At 34.4% G+C, this 19,400-nt stretch overlaps 1 protein-coding gene across 1 annotated transcript in view; it reads right to left on the bottom strand.

Moving 5' to 3' along the window:
* Window positions 1-19,400, bottom strand: part of XPR1 (xenotropic and polytropic retrovirus receptor 1) — a 213,827-nt gene that overhangs the window by 173,333 nt on the left and 21,094 nt on the right. The window contains 1 exon segment of the mRNA NM_001197160.1: window positions 12,264-12,315. Coding sequence (NP_001184089.1) covers window positions 12,264-12,315 — 52 coding nt within the window.

The raw sequence follows: 19,400 nt of genomic DNA, 5'->3' as shown, positions 1-19,400 counted from the left end.
TAGGCACTGATCATCAGTAGCTACTAACATTACAAAGACAGACACAATCTGGTATTTCATATCCCTCTCCTAATAGAAGTATACACCAGCACCTATAAAATGTTCTTAGGGAAAAAATATATATATATGCCTAACAGTTCATCTGAATTAGATTAAGCCTCTGGATTTAAGTACAAATTTACAGGAGATAACAGAAACCACATTAAGGTACACCACAAGAATGTAATCAGTAAATTCCAGACTCTGGGAGACAAAACCAAACTACCCAGTTTGCTGTTCCACCAAAAAAACAATAAAAATAAAATTTTAAAGAGGAAAACAGAAAAAGCAAAATAAATAAAAGAGGTAGAAGAGAAACTCTGGTCAGATCAATTCTGACCAAGAGTACTTTTCTCAGTGAGAGAAATATTCTGTGCTGTTCAATAAGGTTGCCCCTAACCTCATGTGGCTACTGAGCACTTGATGGTGGTAGTATGATTAAGGATTAAAATATTCCATTTTAATTATTCTAAGTTTAAATAGCTACATGTGGCTACTGTATTGGATGGTGCTGCTATAAGTCACTGGAGAACTAAGGGACTTAGTCAATCTGCAATTTGGATGGATCTTATTTTGGTCTCTACTCAAATAAATAAATCCTTTTAAAGAGTATAAACAATTAGGGAAATGTAAAGCCTGACAGTTATTTAATAATATTAAGAAATTACTATTAATATTTTATGTGTAATAACTTTATTTTGGTAATGAGGCCAGAGACTATCCTTTAAAAATATTTACATATAAAATGATATAATTTCTGGAATTTGCTTCAAACTAATGAGGAGGGGAATGAAAGATCAGGCATAGTATTGATAATGACTGAAGCTAGGTGATGGGTAAATAGGACCCTGTATACATTCTCTATATTTGCATGTCTGAAAATTCCCATTATAGAAATTCTGGAGGGAAGAGGGGACATTTAGCTGTATGCTAGGAAAAGGTTTGGGGTTTTTTTTTGTTCGTCTGTTTTCCCCAGGAAGGATATCAGACATACAAAGTATAAAAGAAATTCTTAGGAGGGATGTTTTGGAATACTTCGCAGGTAACTCTGGCTACAAGCCAATAAACTCTCATTTATTTTTAAAATCGTTTAAAAGATTTTATTTATTTATTTGAAAGAAAGAGAGAATGCATGCATGAGGAGGGAGAGGGACAGAAGGGGAGGGAGAGGGAAAGGGAGAAAATCTCAAGCAGACTCTGTTCCGTGCTCAGTATAGAGTACAACATGGGTCTCCATCCCAACCCTGAGATCATGACCTGAGCCAAAACCAAGAGTCAGACCATAAACCAACTGAGCTACCCAGATGCCCCAAATTGTTCTTTATTTTATAAACTCAAGCCTGACTATCTATCTATTGGCCAAATTTTCACTTTCTGGGTGTCATACCTGAATTTTTCTTTGACCTCATTTGATGGTTCCTCTCAAAGTGGTTAGATTAGAATGTAAAAGCAAATGCCTCATTGGACCTATAGATGTGGTTCACAATTTAAGGTAAGAATATTACAATGTATTTTTTTTTTTCAATTTAGATTTAGAGATACCGTAGGACAAAAATACACCCCTACCCCTAACCAAAAGATACCCATGTCAAATCCCTGGAACCTGTAATGTTATCTTATTTGGGCAAAGGATTTTTAAGATGTAATTAATGATCCCAAAATGAAATCATTCTGCTATCAAGGTGGCCTTACATGGACAGGAACAAACAAAGAAGGCGGCAAAGTGAAGAGGCAAAGATTGGAATAAAGTAGTCACAAGCCAGGGAAGTTCACAACCACTAGAGGCTGGAAGAGGCAGATTCTCCCTCCAAAATTCCATAAGTGTAGCTCTGCCAACACCTTGATTTCAGACTCTGGCCTCCAGAACTGTGAGAGAATAAATTTCTCTCATTTTTAAGCCACTAAGTTTGTGGTAAATTGTTAAAACAGCCACCAAAAACTAATAAAAAGAATTATCTACTCTTTCAAATATTGACTACCTATTCCTTCCTCATGTTGGCTCAATAACTAGAAGTTATTGTGAATCTAAATAATATTTTGAGCATCTTTTCCATTTTGAGGGCAGGAATTGTTGTTTCTTGTATTCAATGATGTATGTCTGCTGCTGGAAACTACTTATGGATCGTAACTTTTTATGTTTCTTTCTACCTTTCTCGGTGGCATTCTTTCATTAAACAGCTAAAGTGGCCCTGCCGAAAGAAAATAAAAAGTGCATAAAGAAGAACTTACCTTACTTTAAAACTCTGCCATCTTGAAACTTTAACAATTGTTAATTTGGGAAACTCTAACTGAAATCATCAGGTTCATTCTTTTGGTTTATCATCTTTTCCTCTACCATGTATATACCAATAATTCCCAGAGCTTTTTTTGTTTTGTGATTTAATGTTTTGTAATAATCCCCTCAAATTTACCACAAAATAACCAGCAGTGTGATAACTGACAGTATCTTTATATGTTATTTTTACAAGGAAAGGAAAAATTGAAACACTGAAAACACTTTACTCTGTGGTGTGCAAAAAAAAGGATTATAAGCCTGTGTTCCAAGCATTTCTTTCATCTACCTTCTTACGTTACTCAAAGTTGATAAGCTTCTTTGTCACATAATTTTACTACCTATTTATATCTTTATCTCATGTTTTAGCAATGAGCATCCAATTACATTTAATTCTTTTTTTGTGAAAAGAAGGAACTTTGTTAACTTGAAGAGTAATACTATACTATTCAGAAGCACACCTTTCCTATTAGTGAACTAGCTTGAGGTTAGTGGCCTTTGAAGAATACAGATTATCTTTTCAAGTAATAATACTACTTAGAAGTGGCCATTTCCACAATATAAATGAATATGCAATTCAACTCCACTGTAAACATGAAATAATACCTTTCAGAAACAACTGCAGTATACACCTGAAATTAATGTAGTGTGTGTTAACAATACTTCAATTTTTTTTTAAACCAGGAAGGAAGGAAGGAAGGAAGGAAGGAAGGAAGGAAGGAAGGACAGAAGGAAGGAAGGAAAATTTCACTACATGGCTTGAATATCAATCTGATTTTTTTTACCCTTTCTTAAAGTTAATGGAGGATTTAAAAGTCCATCTTCTTACAGAGATGATAATTAACTTGTTGGCTTGGCTCTTATCTCAACTTTCACTCTTAGCCATCTGTAGTTCTCAATGGCTTTCAAAACAAGGTTGCAATGATTAAAAATGAATCTAATATTTCATTTTTTGGGTTAAACTCTCTGCTAGTTGCTGGTATATAGCCTTCTCATGTAATATTAACCCATTACAAGCAGAAAGATTTTTGAAAATCGATAATAAGTGACTAAGCAACACTAACAGATAAGTGGAACTTAGAAAAGGCAGTCTCCTGCCACTGATCACCTGAATATGTAGCAAATTAGATCTAGCTCTCCCTATTATAAGTATAAAACAGTTTTATTTCCAGTTCAGCAGAGTCACGGAAATAATTTTTAAGGAGATAATGATACAGGATAACAAAATGGAATACTGAGGAGAGGAGAGATACAAGATTATAAATAACATGAGTAAAGTAACATTATGAATGCATAGATTTGACAGTAAACATATACATGAAAGAACTACTTCATGAAATTTAAAAATGCAATTCAGTCTTCCATCCTCTGGAACTAAAAAGCAAGCTCAAGCTCACATCTGTTAAAACAACAAAGACCTGGGAACAGAGGTGAGGTAGAAGAAGATGCCTGAAGTGGACTCTGTCCATTCAAGCGTATAATCGGAATGAATAATTTACAAGCATACTTTCATCTTCAATGCCACTAAGAGCTGAATTCTAAGGAGCTTAGGGAGACTATAACACATCTGCTAACCAAGATGAAGAAGCAGAGGGAACCTAAGCAAAACTGATCAAACAAAACCTGTACTCAAGATTGGGGAGGGGGTGGGGGAACTAAAGGTGAGGCAGACTAGCAGAGCCTAGGGTGGAAGTCAATGACTGTGTCCTTCACTGTATCTAGTCATTTCACTTCAGAAAATCAGACAGCTGTATTACGCCAACTGAATCACAGAGCTGTATTAGGCTATATTAGCTATATATATATATATATATAATATATATATATATATATACTCATCAAAAAGAATACCTTATAGCAAGAGGTGGATAACAATCGAAGCATCAGTAGGTCTTTCCCTTTTAGTTCAAATAGTCTAAAACTCATATTCCACTGTACAGACATACATGAAAAAAATTGTTTCCAATAATTCATATGATTTTATTTCATGAACCTTTGAAAGAAAGCATATCAAACATGTAAAAACACAAAAAGAAGTAGGTTAATGTCTTACAAAAAATAGTCAACTCAATAGCTTATAAAATATGATTTCTCAGCAACAAAGTGAAACTCTATGCTTGGCATCAAAACAACAATGCCACAAAAATACAAAATCTTTAAATGAAGCTCTCATGTCATCTGCTTTCCTACTGGTTTTTAAGAAATGCTACCTGTCACCTCAGACTATACCTTATAAAATTACAATGTTAGTATTATACAACAACAACTATGCTTAGCCATCCAACCAGCAAGTAAAATTCTGCATCTAGGGCAGCCCAGGTGGCTGAGCGGTTTAGCACCGCCTTTGGCCCTTGGCATGGTCCAGGAGACCCGGGATCGAGTCCCACATCGGGCTCCCTGCATGGAGCCTGCTTCTCTCTCGGCCTGTGTCTCTCCGCCTCTCTCTCTCTCTCCTTGTGTGTCTCTCATGAATAAATAAAATCTTTAAAAAATAAATAAAATAAAATTCTGCATCTAAAGAGCAAGTTAAAAAATTTAAAAACAAATATAAAAACAAGAAGCAAGCTAAGTTAATTTACTCCCTTTTTTCCCACAAATAGTATTTTGGCTTCAAGGAAGATTGAGGAAAATGATTTGTTTGTATTAATACTCATTGCTGTGCTCAATAAATATGTAAGGTATTTTAGATAATTGGTATAAAACAGAAAAAAAGACAAAAATATCTGATGTGAAGGGACTTTTACTGGTCTCAAGAAAACTAATAAATCAATGAGAAAAATAAACACATAAGATACCAGAAAGTGACAAATACTATGCAAAGTAATAAATAAAATGGGGTGACACAATTTAAAGTGACTGAGTAGCTATGTAGATTGGATATTCAGAAGGCCCTTTAAAGGACACAGCCACAGAATGATCAAATGATTCTCCTCAGGCAAGAACTAAAAAGGCCTTATTTCTAAGAGCAAGCTTGGCCAGATTTAAGTACAGAAAGAAAGGCAATGTGACTAGAGCCTAGTAAACAAGGGGGAAAATGGTAAAAGGTAAGGTCATGACCACAGGACCAGATTATTTAGGGCTTTGTAGGTCAGAGTAATAAATTTTTACCTTATATCTTTAGACTGTAAGAAGGAGCCTTATGAAACTCCACTGTCCTGCTCTTTGTAAAATTGCTGTTAGGAATACTATTCACGGGGACCCCTGGGTGGTTCAGCGGTTTGGCGCCTGCCTTTGGCCCAGGGCGTGATCCTGATAAATTTACTTTATGTGAACTCTGAAACTAATCATGCTCTCATCTATCCCCTAAACCCCAGAAAACTAAGCTGAATGTACAATTCGCTTCTAGCAATTATATAAAACCTTATGGCATCTATTTTGTTTTTTTGGCATCTATTTTCTTTAAATAAATGTTTTCTTTTAGAATAGTTTTAGATTTACAAAAGTTACAAACATAATCCAGACAGTTGCCATATGTTTCCCCGTTCATTAACCTCTTATGTAAATATCGTACATTTGTCACAAATAATGAACCAAAACTGAAACAGTATTCAAACTCAAGTCTATAATTTACTCAAGATTTCTTTAATTTTTACTTGATGTTCTTTTTCTGTTCCAGGTTCTTTACAATATCTAGTCTATATACTAAACTTACTGGAACTTTATCTTGTTATTTATCTTAATTTCCCCCGTATTCTAACCTCTATAACTACTGATACCTAATATATTTTATCTAATTCTATAAATGTTCCCCAATACTTCTGGAAACCATGTGGAGTAACAACAACAAAAATGAGCAGAGAGAGATTTCTTGAAAGATACAATTAGCTTTTTCCCAATAAGTCATACAGTTCAGGATTATTAAAAGTAACACTTCACAAATCTTTTGAAAATACAGAGATTTGAAAAACTATCCACTTACAAAATGTTATTCAAATATATCACTTGGATAAAAATGCAAAGTCAATATTAAAAAGTCTGTTTTATGTTTCAATATTAGTTTTATCTCTGGAATTCTTTTATTGGCACATATAGTATTAGCAATCCTGATTGTCCTTATTGAGCCATACAGCCTTAGCATGGTCTCAGATCACACAAATCTAAAATGAGGGTGAGGCAAAAATGATCTTTTAAAGTCCCTTCAGTTAGAAGGTCAATGATCTCTTAATTCTGTGACCTAAATTGACTCACATTCTTATATTTTGCCATCAAAAGAGCAGAAAACATTAATGCTTCTAAACAAAAGATAGTACATTTTATTTTTTTAAGATAGTACATTTTAAAAAAAGAATGCCAAAGCCTGAAACTTTACTTGAATTCAGAAAAATAAAAAGATTAATATGGTGTATAAATTATATGTGTAAGTGTACAAATTTATATGTATATAAATTATATAAATCAAAAGTACCCTAAGGAAAGGGGAAGTTCCCCCCAAAAAAGGTGTAAATATTTATCCAAGTAGATTAATTCCATAAAGTGACTGAGATACCAAATGGGAAAGGAATAAAAAAGTATGAGAGAAAAAAAATACATCAATTCATCATTTATATTTACCACTAGTTGTCGATCATTGAAAATGTAACTGTGTCAAATGGGTATTGGAATTAAGAGGTCTGTTTTCACATCTATACTAAATTGTTTGGTCTCAAAACACTCCTATTAAAATGTCACTGATTCACTGTTGGGGAACCATTAGCTGACAGTCTCATTTAATCCGTCCCAAATACCCAATACCTCACTGGCAGCAGGAACTGTAAAAACACAATAGAGTTTAAGGGTTTTTAGCATCATTTTCCAAAAATTCCTTAACAAATTATTCCTTAAAACACTGTTCCTCAAAACACTAAAGATTGACTCCAAGGGATACCACCTCACACCAGTGAGAATGGTGAAAATTAACAAGACAGAAAACAAAAAATGTTGGAGAGGATGCAGAATAGGGGAAACTCTCTTGCACTGTTGGTGGGAATGCAAATTGGAGCAGCCACTCTAGAAAACAGTATGGAGGTTCCTCAAAGAGTTAAAAATAGAGCTACCCTACAACCCAGCAATTGCACTACTGAGTACCCCAAAAGATACAGATGTAGTGAAACGCCGGGACACCTGCACTCCAATATTTATAGAAGCATTGCCCACAATAGCCAAACTGTGGAAGGAGCCATGATATCCTTTGACAGATGAATGGATAAAGAAGATGTGGTCTATATATACAATGGAGTATTGCTCAGCCATCAGAAAGGACGAATACCCACCGTTTGCTTCGATGTGGATGGAACCGGAGGGTATTATGCCGAGTGAAGTAAGACAATGGGAGAAAGACAATCATCATATGGTTTCACTCATAGAGGAAATATAAGAAATAGTGAAAGGGAAAAAAAACGGGAGGGGGGCAGCCCGGGTGGCTCAGTGGTTTAGCACCGCCTTCAGCCCAGGGCATGATCCTGGAAACCCGGGATCAAGTCCCATGTCAGGCTCCCTGCATGGAGCCTGCTTCTCCCTCTGCCTGTGTATCTGCCTCTCTCTCTCTTTCTCTATTTCTCATGAATGAATAAATAAATAAAATCTTAAAAATAAAAAAGAAATAGTGAAAGGGATTAAAAGGGAAAAAAGGGGAACTGCGGGGGAAGAATTTGAGAGGGAGATAAACCATGAGAGACTCCTAACTCTGGGAAACGAACAAAGGACGGGGGGTTGAGGTAACTGGGTGACAGGAACTGAGGAGGGCACTTGATGGGACTGAGCACTGGATGTTATAGTATATGTTGACAAACCAAACTTCAATTTAAAAAAAAAAAAAAAAGACTGACTCCAAGGATACTAAGTGTGTATCTGCTCTCTGCAATTAAAAAAAAAGGGGGGGGGATCCCTGGGTGGCTCAGCGGTTTAGCACCTGCCTTCAGCCCAGGGTGTGATCCTGGAGACCTGGGATCCAGTCCCATGTCAGGCTCCCTGCATGGAGCCTGCTTCTCCCTCTGCCTGTGTCTCTGCCTCTCTCTCTTTCTTTGTGTCTCTGTCTCTCATGAATAAATAAAATCTTAAAAAAAAAAAATCTACAATTCTAGTCACTTTAATATTCTCATTCTACTTTCATGGTATGCTACTCTAAGTCTTACTGCAGAAAAAAAATACCAATTTAAATATTAAAATGTTTAATTATTTATGCCATTACCTAAAAATTAATAAATTTAAACTTTAACATAGAATTTTAGGTCACCTCAGTCATATAATATTTTCAAATGTAAACAGTTAACAAAAAAAACAGAGATTATACAGAAGACTAGGTAATAACATATATCAAAAGAGATTAAATATGAATTGATAAGGAATGCCCAAGAATAAGTCCTTAAGCTTTCTTATGTATATTATTTTCAAATATGAGCACTGCAGAATTACAATTATAATACATCTATTTTGGGATGCCTGGGTGGCTCAGTGGTTGAGCATCTGCCTTTGGCTCAGGGCGTGATCCCAGGTTCGGGGATCGAGTCCCGAGGAGCCTGCTTCTCCCTCTGCCTATGTCTCTGCCTCTCTCTCTCTCTCTGTCTCTCATGAATAAATAAATAAAAATCATTTTTTAAAAAGACATCTATTTTAAATAAAAAGGGAATCTATTTTTCATGAATCAATGTATAAATGAGTGATTAACAAAGTTCACTCTCAAAGAATGAATGAAGCAAAATACCATAAATCTGAATATTTGAGTAAAAAAAAAAAGGCAGCTTTAAGTGAACATGTCTTAATTTCTTAATGCACTGAGATTACTGTTTGGTTGGTTTATGTTTAAATGAGGAAAAAGCTCATTTTATTAATGAAGAGTAAAGTCACTACCTTGAAATTTCTTACAAAGTTGCAAGAAAATAATTCACCAGTAAAAAAAAAACTGTGTCTGTGGTCAACTTCTTATCAACAAATGCTTTCAAATACTATGCCTTTTATCCAATAAATCACTTCACTCTTACAGAATCCATTTCACTGACTTTCTTTCACTTATGATTATGAATCCATTCCATCTTAAACAATAGGAAATGTGAGGCAGCTGCTTATTTTACTATAACTCATCTAAAGTCAGCATGTTTTTTAAAGATTTTTATTTATTTGAAAGAGAGCAAGTGAACATGGGGTACAGGGAAGGAGAAGCAGGCTCTACACTCCCCACCAAGCAGGGAGCCTGATGTGGGACTCGATCCCAGGACCCTGAGATCATAATCTGAGCCAAAAGCAGATCTTAACCAACTGAGCCACCCAAGCACCCCAGCAAAAATGTTTTTTAACTTTAATAATGATTATTAAGTTATAACCATTCAACATGTAATTAATCAATACAGCTATTACTTAGATTCTATTCAATACAATAAACATTTTAAAAAATATAAATGTCCTCTGGACACTATAAACAAATATTCCTGTATTCTAATAGAATAATCAAACTATCAATGAACTTAAGCCTATAAACCTACTGGCTAATTACTGTCTAAAAGAAGTTAGCACTAATCATATTAATCTAAAATTATTTAAGATTTATGACAGGGGTTCTGGACTTCGGCTATTTAGTAGAATTACCTGGAGAGTGTAAAACTACCAGTGCCTGGGCTACACTCCCAGATCCTATTTTAATTGGTCTGAGATGGTAATCAGGCATCAGTATTTGTAGAAAACAAACAAAACTAATACAGGTAAACTGAATTAAACATACAGCAGAATTGAGAACTACTAATTCAGGACATACTTCAGTTTTAAGATAAAAAAAAAAACTTGTTCACTGGCATCAAAAAAGTTTTAAGTCTACTAAAAACTTAAGATATAGGGGAAAAAAGACAGTGAAGAGAAAAAAGACAATATTCAAAAACTAACTGAGGTCTAGCAAACATTTTTGCCTTTAAAAATGTTCAAAGTTGAAATCCTCATCTTAGACTTTGTTGATAAATCTACCTATGCTGCATTATAGATAACAGCTAAATAAAAGCCTAGTAACGCAAACTTGATACTAAGAATGAATGACAGAAATGATTATCATTCAAATTTAATACTATAGAAAGATAGTAAGATAATATATCACAACCAAATGAGACAAAATTATAGTCACTTTAATAACATTTTCTAACCTCAATACTACACAGAATAGTGTTTTTTTAAACCACTTTCCAATGCCTTCAATCCTCAAGTACGTCAGAAGAATTGATTATAAGAAGATAAAAGTTACATACACAGTTTTAATCTGAGAGAAGGAAAACAAACAAGTCTAGAATATTTCCTTGTGAAAATAGCATACACATCTGCATGATCAGCCCACACAATACTTTCTTTACAACAGGGTCCAAAGAAGTTAATGTCTCTAGGCAATGAGAATAAAAAAGTTCTTAACTATAAGCATTTGTCTTTCATTAGCATATTTTCACAGAATTCAGTTTTTTTCTAATAACAGCTAAAAGTATATGAAAAATACCAGCAACATGAGCCAGTATGAAGGGATGAATGAGGATCACCAAAACACATCAGAATGTTTGCTACAAATTGGATGGTAAAACTTTAAAGAAAAACCAAATATAAGTAGTTCAACCTTGAGAATAAAATTAAAAGAACCAATAATAAAGCAACTTACAAAGGTTGAGGGAACCAGTTAAAACTTCCATGTAAAAAAAAAAAAAAAAAAAAAAATTCCATGTAATTTCATTTTTCTTAAAATGAAATTTTAAGAAAATTATTTTTAAAAAATTTTGAGGTACTCTTTAAGACACATAAGAAATAATAACCTAATAAAGAACTACTCATTTTTCTTAAGTGCTTTCAAACATTAGAAAATTAAATATATTATAATCTAAAATTCAGTGATATATTATAAAACTAATACTTAGGTACTAAATCCTGATAAAGATTTCAAGATGTTAAAGGAAGCACATTTTGAATTCAGAATGGTTAGAGATAAAAGATGTACATTTCTATGTCACTAAAGAAATGAGTTTTTGTTTTGTTTTGTTTTTTTGGTTTCAGGAGAATTCAGTGATTCATCAAAGAAATGAAATTTTTAATTATAGATCTACATTTTTATTGAACAACATCAGCATCTGTTACATGTCATAAAAATAAGCCTCCAAAAGCTTGTCACTAGAATGACTTCATAAAATTACAGTCTGGTATCTCATAAATATATTAATCTGTACACACTATCTAGATTATTCTTGGCATATACTTTATATTCATCTCTCCTGAAAAAAAAATTTATGAGAAAATTTTAAAAGATTACCAAGCCTCAGAGGAAACACTTCCTCAAGAAATAACTGTTGAATTAGCTCCATTATTTAATGACACAAGAACTCACACAACTATGAACTACAACTCTCCAAACCTATCAAAGGTTAAACCCATAAAGAATGAGCTAGTGAGTAGAAGCTGAGGTAACAGAAAAGATCAATAAAGATTACTAGAGAGAGGACTACTGTCCTTCGATTAGTGATTTTACAACTGCCTAACTGTGCACATGCAAATATATACCTGCCTAAACACACATATACATAGTAAATGTGATTCACTGTTTTTTTACTAATCCCAATCTAAAGATACTACATAAATAGAAAGGAAAAACTATATTGCCCAGATTAATTATGGACTAAGGATTCACTAAAGGATGGATGAATGGATAAATGGATGGGAGGAAAGATAGATGGAGAGATGGTATGAAAATATATTGGGGGGAGGGAAGATAAGAACTTTGACTCTAAACCAGTTATCTGTGATTCACAATGCTAAGATGATTCAAGGACATAATAAGAGATCCATCATAGGGTAAATGTGAGCTTAACAAACAGAAAGTTTGATTAAAATACAATCAATATATATTTTAAAAAGCATAAAAGAGTTATATAATATAGCAAGATATTTTAGTTTTATATTATGCAATTTAAAACATCTTCCCTTAAAGGGGTTTTATGTGACTCAATTAGGGATTAATGCATCTTACCTTCCACAGAAGGTGCCTGATCCTGAGCTGAATACAGCATATCCTTGAAAGCCTATTTTAAAAAAAAGAAAAGTGCATGAAATCATGAGTAATCTTTACACTAAAAGCATTTGAAGCTAAACAATTATTTCTTTTTCAGTATCCAATGACAGGATTCCCTAAAATGAGAATTTAGTAAAATATTCAATTAACTTTAATAAGCTAAAACCCAAATGCTATACTTTTTTATAAATCCAGCACTGTCCAATCTTTAAGAAAATGGCTAATAGTTACACTTTAAAAATTAAAGGGCATTTGGAAAAGAATGAAAAATCTCCTGAGATCATAAATTCTCTCGACTAAAAGAAGACAGGAACAGAAACTGAGAACAATGGTCCTAGAGAAATCATGGAACACTATTTAAGAAAATATGAAACACTAGATACAATTTTTTTTAATTGTAGTAATACAAATATAAAATTCACCATCTCAACCATTTTCAAGTTAACAATTCAGTAGTGTCAAGTACAATCACATTGCTGTGTAGACAATCTCCAGAATTCTTTTTATCTTGGACACAAATACTCTTCAATGAAGGTCTGGAAAGTCCCCCATAAGAGTTCAAGACTATAAATACATTTACAGGTTTTTTTTTAATTTTTATTTATTTATGATAGTCACACACAGAGAGAGAGAGAGAGGCAGAGACTTAGGCAGAGGGAGAAGCAGGCTCCATGCACCGGGAGCCCGATGTGGGATTTGATCCCGGGTCTCCAGGATCGAGCCCTGGGCCAAAGGCAGGCGCTAAACCGCTGCACCACCCAGGGATCCCCAACATTTACAGGTTTTATTGTTTTTCCAAATCAGTGAATTAACTATCAGTAATATTTAGGTACTTGGAATGGCTGCAGTTTGTCTCCTAATAAGTGTTTTCAGGACAAGAATGAAAAGCATATCCCCATACCTATCAATAAGGTAGAATCAACTGAGTGGATAAGGCTCCAGTGCTGAAGAGCCGGTTATAAACAGGTAGCTTTACCCAGTCCCATAGCTTTAAGGCTTCAAATACCATTTAACCATGGGTGATTCCCAAAGTGGCCTCCAGACTCCCTCAACAACTGACATTTAGAGTCAGACAATTCTTTGGGGGAAGTACGGGGGCTGTTCTGTGTATAATAGGATTTTTAGTACCATTCCTGGCATCTAGCAACCCACTAGCCCCATCTAGATACCAGTAGGAACACCTCCACCAAAACTGTGACAACCAAAAGTCTCCAGACACTGCCAAGTATCCTGTGGAGGACACAAAATCAACACATATCCCATGCCCAGAACCACTGCCCTAAATTCACTCAAGTTGAAACCCAAAAAAGAGGAAATAAAACTCCAGAGTAACTCATTCTATATTCAAGTCTAGTAAATTATATTCTTCCCAAGTAAATTTACCATTTGCTTTACACCAGTGACTAATGAAATTTTTAATAACACAGAACCTCACAGAAATCTCTGAAAACTTTTGGATTCTAATCTTTTTTATATACTAATGAGACAGCTGGGACAGGGAATAGCTTCAAGATGGAGGTTGGTCCCCAGAAAAACCACTGCCTGCCTAATGTGATCAGTGGGTTAAAACTTTCAGCCCCACCCTCAGATCTCTGAGGAAAAGAGAATGGCTGGGGATTTAGTTCAATCACCAATAGCCAAAGATTTGTAGTCACCCAAGCAGAAGTATGGGTATCCTGGGTAGCCCGTTGATAGCTGGCATCCCAAGGGAGAACAGTCTTGTAGGACTAAGCCCTTACCCATGAGATCTATGCTAACTCTGGATAGTTAGTGTCAGAATTAAACTGAAATTATTAAACACCTAGTTGGTGTCAGTGAAATGGTTACTTTATCAGAAAAAAGAACTGGTCAGAAGTGGTGACAGAAAACACACAAACAGAAATCTTTTCTACAAAACCTTCATTATTGGGCCACAACTTTTCTAAAATCACCTTTGAAACTCAGCCTCATGTTTACTGACCATTAATAATTAAAGTGAGTATGACAAAGGTATGGAACTTCTTTTAAGAACAAAACATACATACACTATTTTCTTTACAATTTCAGCTACCTGGGGGATCAATAACTTCTAGTCTAGAAAAAAATTAATCCAGAAGATTTTATTAAACATCAGAATTTTTGTCAGTTTGGATTAGAATTTTATATTAAAGTCCTACACAAGTACAGAATGGTATTTACAGTCTTGCATTATGTATTTTAAGAGAGTAAATGAAGATTGCTTAGAGCAAAGTAAATCTCTAGATAGAAAAATATAAGAAGGAACACATAAACCCAGCTAGAGAATACTTATGGAAATTATTATGGAAAGAGGTAATATTGGAGACTCAAATATCTAAATAAAGTCTTTCTACTTTGGAAATATAAAAGACAGGTGTACCAAAATTAAATGATACTATTAGGAACCAAATAAACCATTAAGGACTAGCAGAGCAGCTTCTACATAGTAGAAGCTCAATAAATAGTTCTTGAATTCAAAAGCCTTTCTTCTTTGGAGAAAATTAAAGATGAACAAAGCACACTGAAAAAGCATACTAAGCAGTACCTCAGTGACATATAATGAAAATAAATTAAATTTGCAAAAGGGAAGCTTGTTACCAAATTAAGTTTAAAAAAAAAAAAAATGATTAAGGGATCCCTGGGTGACACAGCGGTTTGGCGCCTGCCTTTGGCCCAGGGCGCGATCCTGGAGACCTGGGATCGAGTCCCACGTCGGGCTCCCGGTGCATGGAGCCTGCTTCTCCCTCTGCCTATGTCTCTGCCTCTCTCTCTCTCTCTGTGTGACTATCATAAATTAAAAAAAAAAAAAAAAAAAAGATTAAAATTTTATAAAGAGAAAAACGATGAGTCTTCATTTTTATTATAAAACTGAATCATAATTTCATTTCAATCTAGACAACTCTCAATAAAATCAGGGACAATTCTTTCTGCTTCTTACTACTTGTTTTCCTCTGAATAACAGTCCCTCTAAGTGTTTTATTGTAATAAGTGTCTAGAGATCTCCACAACAGGATACCATTCTATTCCTGTGACAGAGAACAACCCCCAATTAGGAATTGGTAGGGGGAAAAAAAGCCTACAAAGTAATGCCTACATTAGTACCTACAGATTGTTACCTATAACAGGGCACTTACCTGGGTTAAGGGCAGTATATCCAAATACACAGAACAAAACAACAGCAACAACAAAACAAATACACAAAACAACACATTAAAGATTTTCCTTAAAAAAAAAAAAAAAAAAAAAAAGATTTTCCTCAATTGATGCTGTTTTCCTTTAAGGAAATCCAGTACTTTTCATAAAACTCTAAATTTGGGGGTGCCTGGATGGCCTCAGTCCGTTAAGTGTCCAACTCGGATTTTGGTTCAAGTCATGACCTTAGGGTTGGAAGATTGAGTACCATGTTGGACTCTGCCCTGGGCATGGAGCCTGATTAGGATTCTCTTTCCCTCTCCCCCTCCCCCTTCTAAAACTAAAACTAAAACAAAACCTCTGAATTTGTGTAATAAAATCAATATACATTCATGTGCATTACAATAGATTTCTTAAAGACTTATTTACTTTGATAGTGAGTGTGCAGGGAAAGGGGGAGGGAGGGAGAATCTCAAGCAGACTCTCCTGAGAGCACAGAGCCCGACAGGGGGCTCAGTCTCACCACCCTGACATCATGACCTGGGCTGAAATCAAGAACCAGACACTTAACTGACTGAGCCACCCACGTACCCCAAAATAGATTTCTTTGATTTTCAAAGGATTCAAAGTAATCTTTTATATCAGCATCTCTACTATAAGTGTTAAATTATTTTTGTTATGCTATTGAAATAAATATAGGTATACTAAGACAAAAGTCCTTAGTACTTATAACAACTCATATAACAGTAAGACCTTCCAAATTAAATCCAAACACAACCACAAAACCAATACTATTCAACCAATAACATTAACATGACAGGAAAAAGATATCTGCTGAAACCTCAACTAGCAAAATGAATACAATACTGTAATTATATCCGTTCTGAATTTGGAATACTTATATGACTATCAGTTGTGATATAAATACTCCTAGTACGTCTCCCTACTATGAAGTAGCATAGCACAGTGGGTAGGAGCAACGGAGTCAGACAATGAGTATGCAAAATGACTCTACCACTTAATAGCTATGTAAGCTTGTGAAAATTAACTTCTCTGTATATCAATGCCCTCATCTATAAAACAGAAGTGATCACACATATCTCACAGGTCCGTTATGAGAATTAAAAACTCTTAAAACACAAATCCTTATATTAATTATAATTCATGATTATACATGAAGAGTACTTAGAACATGAAAGAGACTCAAAGAATGTTAGCTAATCCAATATGAACTATCAAAAAACTTGTATCATACGTGGGTTGTGGCATCATTTGGCAATCTACTATTGGACATGAATACATCATTTATGTTTTATTTGGGTTTTTTTTTAAGATTTTATTTATTTATTCATGAGACACACAGAGAGAGACAGAGACACAGGCAGAGGGAGAAGCAGGCTCCATGCTGGGAGCTCCTTGCAGGACTCAATCCCAGGATTCCAGGATCACGCCCTGAGCTGAAGGCGGACACCCAACTGCTGAGCCACCCAAGTGTCCCTCATTTATGTTTTAGATATGCCTCAGTCCTTATTAAATTTCATAGAGTAGTATAATACTGCCTGGAGCCAACATGACCAAACAAGCATAAACACAGTCACTGCAATCTCCTCATACTTAGTAGTTTATAAGGCAGTCATCTAGATGATCTAGATAGAATATGCTATGATATTTTCAGAAAATCACTGTCATGAACATACTATATTCTTAATTCTTATAGGAAATCTACAGACTCCTAAGAAAATACATGCAAATCCCAGTTTGCATATGCTTTAAATAACAAGGTCTCCTAATTATATTATTTAAACTTTCAAATACACACACACACACATATCTATTGTATGAAATAGGATATAGTTCAAACCTAACATGTATGTTCAATTATACTACCATTACAAATTTCTTATGTAGTTATTTTTTTATTACACATTATAGATCATTAATCTATTTCCAAAAGCACAGGCCATTTCACAGGCCTTTTCACAAACTAAGATCAGAAGCTAGAAAAATTCCTACTTCCATGTGGTACATACAATGGAATATTACCCAACAAAAAGAATGAATACTTGCCATTCACAACAATATGGATAGAACTAAATGTATTATGCTAAGCAAAATCAGTCAGAGAATGACACCTACCATAGGATTTCACTCATATGGAATTTGAGAGACAAAATAGATGAACATATGGGAGAGGAAAAAAAAAATAAAAGAGGGAAACAAACCATAAGAGACAACAACAGAGAACAAAAGGGCTGACAAATGGAGGTGGGTGGGGGATGGGCTAGATGGGCGGTGGGTATTAAGACGGGCACTTGAGGGCAGCCCCGATGGCCCAGCAGATTAGTGCCGCCTTCAGCCTGGGGTATGATCCTGGAGACCCAGAATCGAGTCCCACGTCGGGCTCCCTGCATGGAGCCTGCTTCTCCCTCTACCTGTGTCTCTGCCTCTCTCTCTGTGTCTGTCATGAATAAATAAATAAAATTTTTTTAAAAAAAGAAGGGCACTTGATATGATGAGCACTGGGTATTCTATAGAAGTGATGAATCATTGAATTCTGCTCCTAAAACCAACATTGCAATGTATGTTAACTAGAATTTAAATAAAAATCTGAAAAAAGAAAAAAAACCTTATCAATTTACCATCAGCCTTATATATATCATACTATATATATTAACACCCCCCCTCAATAAAATATCTAACCTATGTTGTTCTCATTGGCTTCAATATTCATTCAAAGCACACTAGAATCTAATTATTGATTTAAGCAGTAAAACAAACAAGGCATTTAAAGAGGAAGGAGAGGGATATGTCATAAACCTTTAAAATAGTCATAATCTCTATTAATGGTGCTTAATAATTAGATAAAGTTTATATTAGACTTTTTTAATCTGAAAACTTTTCTAAATGGAACTCCTAAATAACAAAATTTTGACATATTTTTCAAAATATGTACATTATGAACTTATTTACAGCACCCTAGACATTCTCCAATTATTTCTTTTTCAGCTTCTACTTTCTCTTTTTGCATTCACTTTTTAATTTTTTTCACCAAAAATACTGGGTAGTCTGTGAATGTGTAAGTCGGTTACATGTGACCTAGTTTTTGACTCATCATCTAGAAATCAGTCATGTTTTCATGATACTGAAATGTTAAGGGCAATTTTGTAAATCAAATTATAAACCTCAAAAGAAGGCAGCTAGCATTCTCATGTGTCCTGTACAAAGAATCACCAACTAATTAATGTTATTTGTATCCCCAAATAAACGAACTTAGCTCTGTTTCTGATGACAGAAATAATCTGTAAAATAAAAACTCTTATATAAATTCTTATAATCTAATACATTAAAGTTTAAAAGTAATGTACTCTTGTGCATACTTAATCCAAAGCCTATAGAATATTAGGATTATACATGACTCAATTTTTATGGAATTTAAAAGCACCCCATCAGCAAGAGGCAATTCAATATGCAAAAGTTGTTATAACATTAAATTATAATTGAAATTATTAAATGTATAAACCATATATAATAGGAAGAACTCATTTGGAATATGTCATGTTATATTTACATTTATAAATGTCTACAGTAATATATTCTGACATCCACTGACATGGCATTTACTATATCTATGTGGATATCTCCCAAAACTATATCCTCAGCCACATGTGTGCTAATACAAACTCAGAATGTCCAAAATTCAATTCATTTCTTTCCAAAATCTGCTCATGCTCTGTATTTCTTTTAATGTTATTGCCAATATCCAAACCACACAGATTCACAATCTCAGTTATCACTTCTTCAACAAACATTTATTAGGTATCTGCTGTGTGCCAGGCACTGCTCTAGACACCTGGAATACATCATGAGGAAAATAAAAATCCCTGTCCTAGCAGTGTTAACATTCTTACATTCTCCTTTCTACCTATGAGTTTAGTGATCTGGTTCAGTGAATGGCACTATCACAAC

This window comes from Canis lupus, chromosome 7 (genome assembly GCF_011100685.1).
Source record: "Canis lupus familiaris isolate Mischka breed German Shepherd chromosome 7, alternate assembly UU_Cfam_GSD_1.0, whole genome shotgun sequence".
NCBI lineage: Eukaryota > Metazoa > Chordata > Mammalia > Carnivora > Canidae > Canis > Canis lupus.
The sequence above is the reverse complement of the archived record's forward strand: the minus strand, read 5'-3'. Positions and strand labels throughout refer to the sequence as shown.